The 19,123-nt window shown below is 31.2% G+C and overlaps 1 protein-coding gene across 1 annotated transcript; it reads left to right on the forward strand.

Annotated features, from left to right (window-relative positions):
• The first annotated feature begins 13,306 nt into the window (after nucleotides 1-13,306).
• Nucleotides 13,307-15,582, forward strand: klf1 (Kruppel-like factor 1 (erythroid)). Its single transcript, XM_027028159.2, has 3 exons — nucleotides 13,307-13,636; nucleotides 14,271-15,042; nucleotides 15,343-15,582. The coding sequence occupies exons 1-3, from the start codon at nucleotides 13,562-13,564 to the stop codon at nucleotides 15,516-15,518; spliced, it is 1,023 nt and encodes a 340-aa protein (XP_026883960.2). The 5' UTR covers nucleotides 13,307-13,561; the 3' UTR covers nucleotides 15,519-15,582.
• Nucleotides 15,583-19,123: the final 3,541 nt, after the last annotated feature.

Here is a 19,123-nt window from a genome sequence, read left to right on the forward strand (position 1 = left end):
TTAATGATAGTTATATAGTGTGTTATAATGATAGTTATATACTGTGTCATTAATGATATTTATATAGTGTGTCATTAATAATATTTATATTCTGTGTCATTAATGATATTTATATAGTGTGTCATTAATGATAGTTATATATTGTGTCATAAATATAGTTATATAGTTTCATTAATGATAGTTATATAGTGTGTCATAATGAGTTATATAGTGTGTCATTAATGATAGTTATATAGTGTCATAATGATAGATATATAGTGTGTTATAATGATAGTTATATACTGTGTCTAATGATAATTATATAGTGTCACAATTATAGTTATAAAGTGTCATTAATGATAGTTATATAGTGTGTCATTAATGATAGTTATTTACTGTGTCATTAATGAAAGTTATATAGTGTGTCTTCAATGATAGTTATATAGTTTCTTCAATGATAGTTATATAGTGTGTCATTAATGATAGTTATATAGTGTCATTAATGATAGTTATATAGTGTGTCATTAATGCAAGTTATATAGTGTCATTAATGATAGTTATATAGTGTGTTATAATGATAGTTATATACGTCATTAATGATAGTTATATAGTATGTCATAATGATAGTTATATAGTGTCATTAATGATAGTTGTATAGTGTGTCATAATGAGTTATATAGTGTGTCATTAATGATAGTTATATACTGTGTCAAATATATAGTGTCATTAATGATAGTTATATAGTGTGTCATAATGAGTTATATAGTGTGTCATTAATGATAGTTATATACTGTGTCATTAATGATAGTTATATAGTGTGCCTTCAATGATAGTTATAGATTGTCTTCAATGATAGTTATATATTGTGTCATTAATGACATTTATATATTGTGTCATTAATGATAGTTATATAGTGTGTCATTAATGATAGTTATATAGTGTCATTAATGATAATTATATAGTGTCTCATAATGATAGTTATATACTGTGTCATTAATGATAGTTATATAGTGTCATAATGATAGTTATATATTGTCATTAATGATAGTTATGTAGTGTGTCATAATGAGTTATATAGTGTGTCATTAATGATAGTTATATACTGTGTCATTAATGATAGTTATATATTGTCATAATGATAGTTATATAGTGTCATTAATGATAGTTATGTAGTGTGTCATTAATGATAGTTATATAGTGTGTCATTAATGCAAGTTATGTAGTGTCATTAATGATAGTTATATAGTATAATTTATGATAGTTAAATAGTGTGTTATAATGATAGTTATATACTGTGTCATTAATGATAGTTATATAGTGTGTCATAAAGATAGTTATATAGTGTCATTAATGATAGTTATATAGTGTGTCATAATGAGTTATATAGTGTGTCATTAATGATAGTTATATACTGTGTCATTAAAGATAGTTATACATTGTCATAATGATAGTTATATAGTGTCATTAATGATAGTTATGTAGTGTGTCATTAATGCAAGTTATATAGTGTCATTAATGATAGTTATATAGTGTAATTAATGCTAGTTATATAGTGTGTTATAATGATAGTTATATACTGTGTCATTAATGATCGTTATATAATGTGTCATAAAGATAGTTATATAGTGTGTCATTAATGATAGTTATATACTGTGTCAAAGATATAGTGTCATTAATGATATTTATATATTGTGTCATAATGAGTTATATAGTGTGTCATTAATGATAGTTATATACTGTCTCATTAATGATAGTAATATAGTGTCATAATGATAGTTATATAGTGTCATTAATGATAGTTATATAGTGTGCCTTCAATGATAGTTATAGATTGTCTTCAATGATAGTTATATAGTGTGTCATAAATATAGTTATATAGTGTGTCATAATGATAGTTATATAGTGTGTCATTAATGATAGTTATATAGTGTGTCATAATGATAGTTATATAGTGTGTCATTAACAATAGTTATAGTGTGTCATTAATGATAGTTATATAGTGTGTCATAATGATAGTTATATAGTGTGTCATTAATGATAGTTATATAGTGTGTCATAATGATAGTTATATAGTGTGTCATTAATGATAGTTATATAGTGTGTCATAAATATAGTTATATAGTGTCATTAATGATAGTTATATACTGTGTCATTAATGATAGTTATATAGTGTCATAATGATAGTTATATAGTGTCATTAATGATAGTTATGTAGTGTGTCATTAATGATAGTTGTATAGTGTGTCATTATGAGTTATATAGTGTGTCATTAATGATAGTTATAGAGTGTCATTAATGATAGTTATATAGTGTGTCATTTATGATAGTTATATACTGTGTCATTAATGATCGTTATATAATGTGTCATAAAGATAGTTATATAGTTTGTCATTAATGATAGTTATATACTGTGTCAAAGATATAGTGTCATTAATGATATTTATATAGTGTGTCATAATGAGTTATATAGTGTGTCATTAATGATAGTTATATACTGTCTCAGTAATGATAGTAATATAGTGTCATAATGATAGTTATATAGTGTCATTAATGATAGTTATGTAGTGTGTCATTAATGATAGTTATATAGTGTGTCATTAATGCAAGTTATATAGTGTCATTAATGATAGTTATATAGTGTAATTTATGATAGTTATATAGTGTGTTATAATGATAGTTATATACTTTGTCATTAATGATAGTTATATAGTGTGTCATAAACATAGTTATATAGTGTCATTAATGATAGTTATATAGTGTGTCATAATGAGTTATATAGTGTCATTAATGAAAGTTATATACTGTGTCATTAAAGATAGTTATACATTGTCATAATGATAGTTATATAGTGTCACTAATGATAGTTATGTAGTGTGTCATAATGAGTTATATAGTGTGTCATTAATGATAGTTATATACTGTGTCATTAATGATAGTTATATAGTGTCATAATGATAGTTATATAGTGTCATTAATGATAGTTATGTAGTGTGTCATTAATGATAGTTGTATAGTGTGTCATTATGAGTTATATAGTGTGTCATTAATGATAGTTATAGAGTGTCATTAATGATAGTTATATAGTGTGTCATTTATGATAGTTATATACTGTGTCATTAATGATCGTTATATAATGTGTCATAAAGATAGTTATATAGTTTGTCATTAATGATAGTTATATACTGTGTCAAAGATATAGTGTCATTAATGATATTTATATAGTGTGTCATAATGAGTTATATAGTGTGTCATTAATGATAGTTATATACTGTCTCAGTAATGATAGTAATATAGTGTCATAATGATAGTTATATAGTGTCATTAATGATAGTTATGTAGTGTGTCATTAATGATAGTTATATAGTGTGTCATTAATGCAAGTTATATAGTGTCATTAATGATAGTTATATAGTGTAATTTATGATAGTTATATAGTGTGTTATAATGATAGTTATATACTTTGTCATTAATGATAGTTATATAGTGTGTCATAAAGATAGTTATATAGTGTCATTAATGATAGTTATATAGTGTGTCATAATGAGTTATATAGTGTCATTAATGAAAGTTATATACTATGTCATTAAAGATAGTTATACATTGTCATAATGATAGTTATATAGTGTCACTAATGATAGTTATGTAGTGTGTCATAATGAGTTATATAGTGTGTCATTAATGATAGTTATATACTGTGTCATTAATGATAGTTATATATTGTCATAATGATAGTTATATAGTGTCATTAATGATAGTTAGATAGTGTCTTCAATGATAGTTATATAGTGTCATTAATGATAGTTATATATTGTGTCATAAATATAGTTATATAGTTTCATTAATGATAGTTATATAGTGTCATTAATGATAGTTATATACTGTGTCATTAATGATAGTTATATAGTGTCATAATGATAGTTATATAGTGTCATTAATGATAGTTATGTAGTGTGTCATTAATGATAGTTGTATAGTGTGTCATTATGAGTTATATAGTGTGTCATTAATGATAGTTATAGAGTGTCATTAATGATAGTTATATAGTGTGTCATAATGAGTTATATAGTGTGTCATTAATGATAGTTATATAGTGTCATTAATGATAGTTATAGTGTATCATAATGATCGTTATATAGTGTCATTAATGATAGTTATATAGTGTGTTATAATGATAGTTATATACTGTGTCATTAATGATATTTATATAGTGTGTCATTAATAATATTTATATTCTGTGTCATTAATGATATTTATATAGTGTGTCATTAATGATAGTTATATATTGTGTCATAAATATAGTTATATAGTTTCATTAATGATAGTTATATAGTGTGTCATAATGAGTTATATAGTGTGTCATTAATGATAGTTATATAGTGTCATAATGATAGATATATAGTGTGTTATAATGATAGTTATATACTGTGTCTAATGATAATTATATAGTGTCACAATTATAGTTATAAAGTGTCATTAATGATAGTTATATAGTGTGTCATTAATGATAGTTATTTACTGTGTCATTAATGAAAGTTATATAGTGTGTCTTCAATGATAGTTATATAGTGTCTTCAATGATAGTTATATAGTGTGTCATTAATGATAGTTATATAGTGTCATTAATGATAGTTATATAGTGTGTCATTAATGCAAGTTATATAGTGTCATTAATGATAGTTATATAGTGTGTTATAATGATAGTTATATACGTCATTAATGATAGTTATATAGTATGTCATAATGATAGTTATATAGTGTCATTAATGATAGTTGTATAGTGTGTCATAATGAGTTATATAGTGTGTCATTAATGATAGTTATATACTGTGTCAAATATATAGTGTCATTAATGATAGTTATATAGTGTGTCATAATGAGTTATATAGTGTGTCATTAATGATAGTTATATACTGTGTCATTAATGATAGTTATATAGTGTGCCTTCAATGATAGTTATAGATTGTCTTCAATGATAGTTATATATTGTGTCATTAATGACATTTATATATTGTGTCATTAATGATAGTTATATAGTGTGTCATTAATGATAGTTATATAGTGTCATTAATGATAATTATATAGTGTCTCATAATGATAGTTATATACTGTGTCATTAATGATAGTTATATAGTGTCATAATGATAGTTATATATTGTCATTAATGATAGTTATGTAGTGTGTCATAATGAGTTATATAGTGTGTCATTAATGATAGTTATATACTGTGTCATTAATGATAGTTATATATTGTCATAATGATAGTTATATAGTGTCATTAATGATAGTTATGTAGTGTGTCATTAATGATAGTTATATAGTGTGTCATTAATGCAAGTTATGTAGTGTCATTAATGATAGTTATATAGTATAATTTATGATAGTTAAATAGTGTGTTATAATGATAGTTATATACTGTGTCATTAATGATAGTTATATAGTGTGTCATAAAGATAGTTATATAGTGTCATTAATGATAGTTATATAGTGTGTCATAATGAGTTATATAGTGTGTCATTAATGATAGTTATATACTGTGTCATTAAAGATAGTTATACATTGTCATAATGATAGTTATATAGTGTCATTAATGATAGTTATGTAGTGTGTCATTAATGCAAGTTATATAGTGTCATTAATGATAGTTATATAGTGTAATTAATGCTAGTTATATAGTGTGTTATAATGATAGTTATATACTGTGTCATTAATGATCGTTATATAATGTGTCATAAAGATAGTTATATAGTGTGTCATTAATGATAGTTATATACTGTGTCAAAGATATAGTGTCATTAATGATATTTATATATTGTGTCATAATGAGTTATATAGTGTGTCATTAATGATAGTTATATACTGTCTCATTAATGATAGTAATATAGTGTCATAATGATAGATATATAGTGTGTTATAATGATAGTTATATACTGTGTCTAATGATAATTATATAGTGTCACAATTATAGTTATAAAGTGTCATTAATGATAGTTATATAGTGTGTCATTAATGATAGTTATTTACTGTGTCATTAATGAAAGTTATATAGTGTGTCTTCAATGATAGTTATATAGTGTCTTCAATGATAGTTATATAGTGTGTCATTAATGATAGTTATATAGTGTCATTAATGATAGTTATATAGTGTGTCATTAATGCAAGTTATATAGTGTCATTAATGATAGTTATATAGTGTGTTATAATGATAGTTATATACGTCATTAATGATAGTTATATAGTATGTCATAATGATAGTTATATAGTGTCATTAATGATAGTTATATAGTGTGCCTTCAATGATAGTTATAGAGTGTCTTCAATGATAGTTATATAGTGTGTCATAAATATAGTTATATAGTGTGTCATAATGATAGTTATATAGTGTGTCATTAATGATAGTTATATAGTGTGTCATAATGATAGTTATATAGTGTGTCATTAACAATAGTTATAGTGTGTCATTAATGATAGTTATATAGTGTGTCATAATGATAGTTATATAGTGTGTCATTAATGATAGTTATATAGTGTGTCATAATGATAGTTATATAGTGTGTCATTAATGATAGTTATATAGTGTGTCATAAATATAGTTATATAGTGTCATTAATGATAGTTATATACTGTGTCATTAATGATAGTTATATAGTGTCATAATGATAGTTATATAGTGTCATTAATGATTGTCATGTAGTGTGTCATTAATGATAGTTATATAGTGTGTCATTAATTATAGTTACATACTGTGTCATTAATGATAGTTATATAGTGTGTCATAATGATAGTTATATAGTGTGTCATTAATGATAGTAATATAGTGTGTCATAAATATAGTTATATATTGTCATTAATGATACTTATATAATGTGTCTTCAATGATAGTTATACAGTGTCTTCAATGATAGTTATATTGTGTCTTCAATGATAGTTATATATTGTGTCATTAATGATAGTTATATAGTGTGTCATTAATGATAGTTCTATAGTGTCATTAATGATAGTAATATAGTGTGTCATTAATGATATTTATAGTGTCATTAATGATCGTTATATAGTGTGTCATTAATGATAGTTATATAGTGTCATTAATGATAGTTATATAGTGTGTCATTAATGAAAGTTATATAGCTATCATTAATGATAGTTATATATTGTGTCATTAATGCAAGTTATATAGTGTCATTAATGATAGCTATATAGTGTAATTAATGATAGTTATATAGTGTGTTTTCAATGATACTTATATATAGTGTCATTAATTATAGTTATATAGTGTGTAATTAATGATAGTTTTATAGTGTCATTAATGATAGTTATATAGTGTCTCATTAATGATTGTTATGTAGTGTCATTAATTATAGTTATGTAGTTTGTTATTAATGATAGTTATATAGTGTGTCATTAATGATATTTATGTAGTGTGTCATTAATGATAGTTATATAGTGTGTCATTAATGCAAGTTATATAGTGTCATTAATGATAGTTATATAGTGTAATTTATGATAGTTATATAGTGTGTTATAATGATAGTTATATACTTTGTCATTAATGATAGTTATATAGTGTGTCATAAAGATAGTTATATAGTGTCATTAATGATAGTTATATAGTGTGTCATAATGAGTTATATAGTGTCATTAATGAAAGTTATATACTGTGTCATTAAAGATAGTTATACATTGTCATAATGATAGTTATATAGTGTCATTAATGATAGTTATGTAGTGTGTCATAATGAGTTATATAGTGTGTCATTAATGATAGTTATATACTGTGTCATTAATGATAGTTATATATTGTCATAATGATAGTTATATAGTGTCATTAATGATAGTTATATAGTGTCTTCAATGATAGTTATATAGTGTCATTAATGATAGTTATATATTGTGTCATAAATATAGTTATATAGTTTCATTAATGATAGTTATATAGTGTCATTAATGATAGTTATATACTGTGTCATTAATGATAGTTATATAGTGTCATAATGATAGTTATATAGTGTCATTAATGATAGTTATGTAGTGTGTCATTAATGATAGTTGTATAGTGTGTCATTATGAGTTATATAGTGTGTCATTAATGATAGTTATAGAGTGTCATTAATGATAGTTATATAGTGTGTCATAATGAGTTATATAGTGTGTCATTAATGATAGTTATATAGTGTCATTAATGATAGTTATAGTGTATCATAATGATCGTTATATAGTGTCATTAATGATAGTTATATAGTGTGTTATAATGATAGTTATATACTGTGTCATTAATGATATTTATATAGTGTGTCATTAATAATATTTATATTCTGTGTCATTAATGATATTTATATAGTGTGTCATTAATGATAGTTATATATTGTGTCATAAATATAGTTATATAGTTTCATTAATGATAGTTATATAGTGTGTCATAATGAGTTATATAGTGTGTCATTAATGATAGTTATATAGTGTCATAATGATAGATATATAGTGTGTTATAATGATAGTTATATACTGTGTCTAATGATAATTATATAGTGTCACAATTATAGTTATAAAGTGTCATTAATGATAGTTATATAGTGTGTCATTAATGATAGTTATTTACTGTGTCATTAATGAAAGTTATATAGTGTGTCTTCAATGATAGTTATATAGTTTCTTCAATGATAGTTATATAGTGTGTCATTAATGATAGTTATATAGTGTCATTAATGATAGTTATATAGTGTGTCATTAATGCAAGTTATATAGTGTCATTAATGATAGTTATATAGTGTGTTATAATGATAGTTATATACGTCATTAATGATAGTTATATAGTATGTCATAATGATAGTTATATAGTGTCATTAATGATAGTTGTATAGTGTGTCATAATGAGTTATATAGTGTGTCATTAATGATAGTTATATACTGTGTCAAATATATAGTGTCATTAATGATAGTTATATAGTGTGTCATAATGAGTTATATAGTGTGTCATTAATGATAGTTATATACTGTGTCATTAATGATAGTTATATAGTGTGCCTTCAATGATAGTTATAGATTGTCTTCAATGATAGTTATATATTGTGTCATTAATGACATTTATATATTGTGTCATTAATGATAGTTATATAGTGTGTCATTAATGATAGTTATATAGTGTCATTAATGATAATTATATAGTGTCTCATAATGATAGTTATATACTGTGTCATTAATGATAGTTATATAGTGTCATAATGATAGTTATATATTGTCATTAATGATAGTTATGTAGTGTGTCATAATGAGTTATATAGTGTGTCATTAATGATAGTTATATACTGTGTCATTAATGATAGTTATATATTGTCATAATGATAGTTATATAGTGTCATTAATGATAGTTATGTAGTGTGTCATTAATGATAGTTATATAGTGTGTCATTAATGCAAGTTATGTAGTGTCATTAATGATAGTTATATAGTATAATTTATGATAGTTAAATAGTGTGTTATAATGATAGTTATATACTGTGTCATTAATGATAGTTATATAGTGTGTCATAAAGATAGTTATATAGTGTCATTAATGATAGTTATATAGTGTGTCATAATGAGTTATATAGTGTGTCATTAATGATAGTTATATACTGTGTCATTAAAGATAGTTATACATTGTCATAATGATAGTTATATAGTGTCATTAATGATAGTTATGTAGTGTGTCATTAATGCAAGTTATATAGTGTCATTAATGATAGTTATATAGTGTAATTAATGCTAGTTATATAGTGTGTTATAATGATAGTTATATACTGTGTCATTAATGATCGTTATATAATGTGTCATAAAGATAGTTATATAGTGTGTCATTAATGATAGTTATATACTGTGTCAAAGATATAGTGTCATTAATGATATTTATATATTGTGTCATAATGAGTTATATAGTGTGTCATTAATGATAGTTATATACTGTCTCATTAATGATAGTAATATAGTGTCATAATGATAGTTATATAGTGTCATTAATGATAGTTATATAGTGTGCCTTCAATGATAGTTATAGAGTGTCTTCAATGATAGTTATATAGTGTGTCATAAATATAGTTATATAGTGTGTCATAATGATAGTTATATAGTGTGTCATTAATGATAGTTATATAGTGTGTCATAATGATAGTTATATAGTGTGTCATTAACAATAGTTATAGTGTGTCATTAATGATAGTTATATAGTGTGTCATAATGATAGTTATATAGTGTGTCATTAATGATAGTTATATAGTGTGTCATAATGATAGTTATATAGTGTGTCATTAATGATAGTTATATAGTGTGTCATAAATATAGTTATATAGTGTCATTAATGATAGTTATATACTGTGTCATTAATGATAGTTATATAGTGTCATAATGATAGTTATATAGTGTCATTAATGATTGTCATGTAGTGTGTCATTAATGATAGTTATATAGTGTGTCATTAATTATAGTTACATACTGTGTCATTAATGATAGTTATATAGTGTGTCATAATGATAGTTATATAGTGTGTCATTAATGATAGTAATATAGTGTGTCATAAATATAGTTATATATTGTCATTAATGATACTTATATAATGTGTCTTCAATGATAGTTATATAGTGTCTTCAATGATAGTTATATTGTGTCTTCAATGATAGTTATATATTGTGTCATTAATGATAGTTATATAGTGTGTCATTAATGATAGTTCTATAGTGTCATTAATGATAGTAATATAGTGTGTCATTAATGATATTTATAGTGTCATTAATGATCGTTATATAGTGTGTCATTAATGATAGTTATATAGTGTCATTAATGATAGTTATATAGTGTGTCATTAATGAAAGTTATATAGCTATCATTAATGATAGTTATATATTGTGTCATTAATGCAAGTTATATAGTGTCATTAATGATAGCTATATAGTGTAATTAATGATAGTTATATAGTGTGTTTTCAATGATACTTATATATAGTGTCATTAATTATAGTTATATAGTGTGTAATTAATGATAGTTTTATAGTGTCATTAATGATAGTTATATAGTGTCTCATTAATGATTGTTATGTAGTGTCATTAATTATAGTTATGTAGTTTGTTATTAATGATAGTTATATAGTGTGTCATTAATGATATTTATGTAGTGTGTCATTAATGATAGTTATATAGTGTCATTAGTGATGGTTATATAGTGTGTCATCAATGATAGTTATATACTGTGTCATTAATGATAGTTATATAGTGTGTCATCAATGATAGTTATATAGTGTGCTATTAATGATAGTCATATAGTGTGTCATTAACCATAGTTATATAGTGTTTCTTGAATGATAGTTATATACTGTGTCTTTTTGTTATTGGTGCTTTAATGTTTTTTTATATTTTTCGAGATGGTTATTGTTATTTTTTGCTGTTTTTGTTTTAATGCTTAATGTTGCTCTTTGCATGCAGGACAAATACCCTTTGGAGCAATAAAGTGTTCAAACTAAAGTAAACGAGGCAATAAAAAGAATGCACTGGATCTACTACCAGATGGTGATGACTTTTGAAATGGAAAGGAAATCATTTTAGCTCTTAATATATACAGGAAATGTGTATGAAATCGTAGACATACAGAAGCTGCTTTCCGAACTTTACGAAGCCTAAGATTCTGTTTGAATGTGATGATTTAGGACTTTTGTCGCCACCTTCTGACTGCAGCTCAAAACTGTAACTCAAATGGCAGCTCAAAGTCAACCATAAATGCCCTCTGTTAAAGGAGGAATGCCTGCACACATATATGCTGTACCTTTGTGCTTTCATTTTCAACTTACAAGATAAGCAGGTTCTTCGCTGTATCTCACCCTTCCAACCACCTTCACAACACACAACTACTCACACTGCATTTTGAAGTGGTGGAATTAGCCTGCAGGTTCAATCCAGAGTCCTAAGACTATGAACTGCGAAGTATGATTTTCATTCTTACAAAACTAATATTAAGACTAACAATAACTCATGGAGTCCTGTAGAAATGTTCTGGAGTTCTGTAGTATTTCTTTTTTTAAAGTTCTGCAGTAATGTTCTAGCCTACAACTCCTCTAAAGTGGCCATGTAGAATGTTCATTGGTTTGAACCACAAACTGAACTTTTAGCAACTGCTAACTAATCAGAAGACTAAAGGTTTCAAAGATCTTTTGTAGCTGAGAGACCAGATCTGTCTGTCTCTCTCTCTCTCTCTCTCTCTCTCTCTCTCTCTCTCTCTCTCTCTCTCTCTCTCTCTCTCTCTCTCTCTCTCTCTGCGTATGTTTATCTGTGAGAGAAGCATGCAGAGAAACCAAGGACCTCAGCTGTGTTATCTGTGGCGGGACAGTAGGCCATACACTAGCCGAACGGTGCTGATAATCTCACCCTTACAATCACCTTCACAGCACACAACTTCTCAGAATTTACCCTCAAAATACTGTGAAACACCATTGCTAACCACCACTGACCATAATGCTACAGCTCGTCCAACTACTACTGCCAAGACTACTGTCTGGCACCCAAACACACCCAGAACAGAACATTCCTATACAATAGAGAAAACCTATCCTGTACACAATTAAAAGCACCTGGCAGCTCAAACTGCAGCTGGGATCCAAACCCAGTCACAAGACTCCAGTCCTGTTCGTTATTCTCAGATACAATAATTATTCCTACCAACAGTTGTTACCTGCAGTAATCCTTCTGGAATATTATTTGACATAAATAACAGCAAAAGGGGAACCGTCTGCAGGGGGTTAAATAGGTTGGTTGATCAGTAGATCCAGGCTGAGTGGTGCTAATTTAAATGCAAACTTCCTGCTCCTGGTGGAATTTACTTTAATGTTAAAATGACTGAGCAAATTGAGTTTTGCTCCTAAAGTTTGAAATTTTTTTCTGACAGTCCTTTCCATATCATTATTTCTGTATTAGAGCAAAAAGGGGCATAAATAGTAAAAGGGAGTGTTAAACTGGCACCGCACTCAGCCTGGGTCTACTGATCAACCCCCCTACAAATCCCCCTGCAGGTGGGTCGCCTTCTGCTGTTATTTATGAGAAGAATTCATAGGACTGGAATCTTGTGACTGGGTTTGTATCCCAGCTGTGTTTGTACCCCTCTCTCTGAACGGTCATCACGCACAGACACGCCCACACGCACGCACACATGCGTGCACACACACTCATTGCAGCTCCTCCCTATAGTTCACAACCGCCTCACAACAGAGTGGGTCTTAAAGTCAAGTTTACAGCTGATAGTGAGAGGGTGAGTGGGGGGAAGAGGGCAGAGAAAGCCCGAGAGAGGGAGAGAGGGAGAGAGAGAGAGAGAGAGAGAGAGAGAGAGAGAGAGGGAGAGAGAGAGAGACAGACAGCAAGGGTGAGGGGGGAAAAAAGAGACTTAACTGCAACAAAACTGTGACCTGACCAGATTTTCATGTCCAGAATATACAAATTTTACAGTGACCTGCTGAAGAACCAACCAGGAATACGTTACTGAGGTGCATGTCAGTTCAGACAGCAGACTAGGATCTTGGCGCCTAAAGGGTAAGTGAGGGACAGAGAGGACACAGTGTGGAGGCCGTGGTTAGCGCATGGCTGTGACACAGGCTACTTTGCCTTCCTTCAGTTCCTTCTCAAACTTCTACAGCTCCGTGGACTCCATGGCGGTAGGTCTGCTTTCTAAACGACACCTCTGCACACATCTCAGGCCTCTGAGGATGTCTGCAGAACCCAAGAGCATCATGGTTATTTAAAATGAAAAATCATTATTATTAGATTACTAGATTATTAGGATAAATAAATGGATAATGAATAATGCTCATTAAAATGTTGCAATTTAAAATAACCTTCTTGTACAGTAGAGAGAGAGAGAATATGGAGGGGGAGGGGATGTGTGTTCTGATGAGATAATGAGATATGCTAATTACTAGGTTAATACATGAAAAGTTCTGCATGTTAGAGCACTATCAGAAGAACACAACAAATACACAATTACTTACAAATAATAAAAAAGGCTGCAGCAAAACAACGTTTGTGCAATCACACAAAATACACACAATCTGCCAAGGTTCATTTGTCACTGTGTGAAGATTTCTGATGACGTTAATGACAAAGGTTTTACTGAACATCTTTTCAGCTGATACAGTGCAGTGACCTCTATGTTATGATATAAAATCAAACCAAAACCAAGTCAACAAACAAATTCTTGCGTGTTGGATTCTAACTGCTTGGCTCTCTCATGCGTGCGACTACTGAGGTGCATAATATATTTCATGTCCATCACTTTCTTTCCCCTTCAAGATGTGGAAGGTGGAGGACTGCCCTATGAGCCTACCCTCACCACCAGAGAGAGCCATGTGTGTCAGCCAGAGTGCTAACCACACGGATGCCTCTCGACCACACCAGAGTGAGGGATGCTGGGATGTGGAGTTCTTGCTGTCTGAATGGGGCAATTTATCACCTGATCAAAGCGACAGTCAGCAGTATGCCTCCCAGCATTCCCTGCAGCAGGAGCAGGTTCACGATGGGGTCAGGCAGAGCGATCTCCTGCCTCACCATGAGTGCTTGATCTCGCCCGTCCCTGATCTCTATGGTGACGGCTACACCTCAGGGCAGCAGGGGAAATGCTTCCAGCACCTCAGTCCCCAAAATGCGCTCATGCCCTCTCAACAGGTCACAGTGAGCAGAGATGCGGCAGCTGTAGGGAAAGTGAGACCCTGGGAGTTTGGGCACTACTACCCCCATTCATCCCCCATGACTCATTTCCCTGAGGCGAAATATGGCCAGACATCAGCTGTGGGTGCAGAGACTCAGGTCCCGCCACTACATTACAGCTTCATTCAGAATTACGCCCACCCAAGAAACTACCCGCCGCCGGCCAGCTACACCCACTTCCCCCCTGCACACAGCATGCTTCCTGAAACCACGGCGCCCCCCGCTGGGCATGAAGGGAAACGCAGTCGCAGATCAACAGTGAAGAGAAGAGCTGCCGTGCACAGCTGTGATTACCCCGGCTGCCACAAGACCTACACCAAGAGTTCCCATCTTAAAGCACACCTACGCACACACACAGGTACTCCCAGCTCTCAACACACACACGGGCACTCCACAAACACCCAGGCCAAGAATGATTAGAAAATGTGTAATATTTATTTTTGTTTCTTGGTTTCATTGTGTCAGTAACAAACATTTCAGTGGTTTCTTTAAATGATAGACATTCTATTTACACATATGTATACCCACTTCAGGGATGGAGAAAGAAGTATATCACTCATTCTCTGTCCCTCTCTCTCTCTCTCTCTCTCTCTCTCTCTCTCTCTCTCTCTCTCTCTCTCTCTCTCTCTCTATCTCTCTTCACCCACCCCCTGTGCAGGAGAGAAGCCATACCACTGTAACTGGGAGGGTTGTGGTTGGAAATTTGCTCGTTCTGATGAGTTAACGCGTCACTACCGTAAACACACGGGACAAAAACCATACGAGTGTGGGCTGTGCCAGAGAGCCTTTAGCCGGTCTGACCACCTGGCCCTGCATATGAAGAGACACACCTGATCTCTTCCTCTCTGTTTCTCTGTCTCTCTCTCACACACACACACACACACACACACACACACACACACACACACACACACACACAGACCTGATTTCTCTTTCTCTTACAAACACATGCACACACTTAACCTCTCTCTCTCTCGCACACACACACACATACACACACACACACACAAACATGTGTACATTCTATATATATCTAATACAATACAACACTAACATATTTTTCTATACACAATACACAATAAAAGTATAACTGACATCTAAGGAAGAATAAGAATGGACATGTATATAACAGAAAGTTCAATGCACGTTTGGTAAAATAAAAAAATCTCCTGAAACACTCGAAGATGTAGATGAGGCTTTAATTAACACAAACCACAGAGAGTCCAGTAACTGGTCCGATTAAACAAGATGTAGATGAGGCTTTAATTAACACAAACCACAGATAGTCCAGTAACTGGTCCGATTAAACAAACTGCCATTTTTAATACTTCCTTTATCTTTCCATATTTTTGCAGCAGGGGAACTAAGAGCACAAGCAACGGTACAGGAGTGAAAGAATGAACACAACACACAAACACACACACTCACACACACTCACACACATAGATGCACGCACACACACACACACACACAAACACATATATGTACGCACACACACACACACACACAACACACACACACACACACACACTCACACACACACAAACACACACACACAAACACATATATGCGTGTGCGCACACACACAAACACATAGATGCACGCACACACACACACACACACACACACACTCATACACACACAAACACATATATGCGCGCACACACACACACACAAACACATAGATGCACGCACACACACACACACACACACACACACACATATATATATATGTACGCACACACACACACACACACACTCACATATATATATATACCGGCTGTAACCTATTCAAAACTAATGTGCTAAACTCAGCACCAGTGGGCTACAGGGTGGAATAGAGGTTAAAATAACATTTCCATTGCTGTAATATTCCACATAGTGACCCAAATGTTGGATTTATTACCATAATGTTCAATATGATGTATATAGCTTCTCAAGTTATCTTATATACAAGTATAGACAGTATACCCACATATCTCAGCTATTCCACTAACAGGTAAAGTCAATCCGGTAAGGAATATTCTGAACATAAACATGGAGAAATGTTCCAAGTGAAGGTGCTGTAGGGATTTTTTATTTATAGTTGTGGAACTGCAGCTCCTCTACCATCTGCTGTACTTCTGAATATAAGTACAAAGTAATAAAGTGGATCTGTATTTATGAACAGTGAACATTTATGAACAGTGAAAACATTTTAGTAATGGTCTTGCATCTATGTTAATGTATTTGTATTATTTTTACACAATTTTGTAAATTCTGCTATTTTTAAATATCTAATCTGCCTTAAACAATAAAGTTATCACTGCTACAACATTTCGATATGTAGTACTCAATCTGCACCGGCAGAGGGCGATGATTTTATTTTTATTTCATTTTAAATAACTCAAACAATTTACCAACTGAAATCTCACAGCTGAAATCAAACGAATAACTAAGTATAACATGCAGCTAAGCTCACAATAAGCCTGAAATTTAGAAACCATAATGCACGATGAGGCCTGTAAAAAATCTTGGTTGTGTAAATATTGTTTTCTATGGACATAGCACAATATGACTTTTGATTCCTTTACCTTATATTTAAATCGATAGCCATGCAATTCTACATTTACCCTAGTTCTGGTAAAATGTGACAGTCAAATGAAAAAGAAAAAAAAAGAACGAAAATTAAAACTAAAAAAAACCCAAACCCTCTATCTGCCACCAATCTTCACAGCTTTATTGCATGTTGCTGCTCGCACTAAACAAATAACCTTTCTCATGAATCCACTATCCACAGTGTTTTGGTCAAAATTCAATGTGTCCAATGCAATGAACATTGCTCAGTAACAGATTAACAATGTTTGGCAATAATTAATACAAACAAAAGTTACGTATCTTTATGAAAACTTTATTCCTAGTTTTTTTTTTTTTTCATTTAAAATAAAACAGAAATATCTCTGGCCATTTAAAAATACACCGATACCCATACACATAGCGTCATATTTCAAACATGATACAACTCTATATGCAAGTATGATTGTGGTATAATGCAGACCTTTCTGGGAACACAGAGGCCTGAGAATGGACTGACCTGACATCAGGTAGACATTCATTCGCCCAAAATACTTTTTCAGAGTAAAATGTGGTCACACCTGACTGGCACTGGCCAGCAGAGGGCAGTGCCACCCATGGTCCTGAAATGCAAAAAGCCTGCCTTGTTTTCAGATATGGCCACGAAAATAAAGAAATAAATACTATAGATGCAACTTATGATCCAAGGGAACAACCTCATACATAAAACCACACACCTCACACTCTCACGGTCGTTGTTGCATTGCAAATGTAAAGTGGTTGAACAGAGAGCTAAAACAAACAGACAAATAGACAGTTTAATTAGATCGCATTTAAATGAAAGAACAGAATAAAAAAAAAAACCCAGCAGCACCACCCCTGGGGTGTGGTTGTTGTTGGAGTGTGTGTGTGTGTGTGTGTGTGTGTGTGTGTGTGTGTGTGTAGGGGCAAGGAGGTGGAGAGCAGACAATAGCAGCTCTATAGCGCATACCACCACTGCTTCCTGATTCATAATCCCCACAGGCTGGGTATGGTGGCCCCCACCAAGAGACTTTTACCAATCCCATTCCACGTGAAAAAGGGGGGGAACAGTTGCTAGGCAAACAGCATAACAGTTGCCTAGGGAACCGTAAAAGACGCAGCCGGGAGCAAATGGGGTGAACGGTGAAGGGGGAGGGGCAGCCAAGTTCAAAACCAATGATCTACAGCCTGACGTGTCTAGACCAGGAGGGTGCGGGAGTCTGGCAGGGCCCGAGCACGGCCCCCACATCTGTGACCCGTCAAGCCGTGGGGTAACCAAATACAACAGGGCACCGGGTCACTCTGTGGAAGTGGCAGCGCTCCTAATACATATCGTGTCTGTCATACGGCTGTGAAAATATGCAGGTGAAGGAACGGGTTAAATTGTTGAAAAAAAATGTTTTTTAGACCAAAGCTGTAAAGTGTACAATAACAGTACATAATAGTACAATAACACAATAACAATAAACAACAACAATAACAATAAACAACAACAAAAACAAACAAACAACACAGAGCAAGTCATATCAGTGTGCCTAATTATTACTGTATTACATGCTGTCTCATATGAAGAAACTAAAATAAATCTAAAGGGGGGGGGGGGGATAGAGAGAGCATATGAGACGTGAGAGATGTGATGCATGCCTGTTCCTGTGCTTTCATTTGTGAGGTGTGGCCGTTGTAGTAGGATGGACAGCACCAGTGTTTTCCACAAATTTTCATTTGTTTTATTCTCATTTCGGTGAGCTGCTGTGAAAGTGTCTTTCATTCCCCCTGGGCTGAGTAAACAGACCGTATGATGTAATAGTCCATTCTGGATTCGAGCCAAAATAAACTTAGTTTAGAAATTATTTCCCAACAGGCAG

The sequence above is a fragment of the Electrophorus electricus genome, chromosome 1, assembly GCF_013358815.1.
Source record: "Electrophorus electricus isolate fEleEle1 chromosome 1, fEleEle1.pri, whole genome shotgun sequence".
NCBI lineage: Eukaryota > Metazoa > Chordata > Actinopteri > Gymnotiformes > Gymnotidae > Electrophorus > Electrophorus electricus.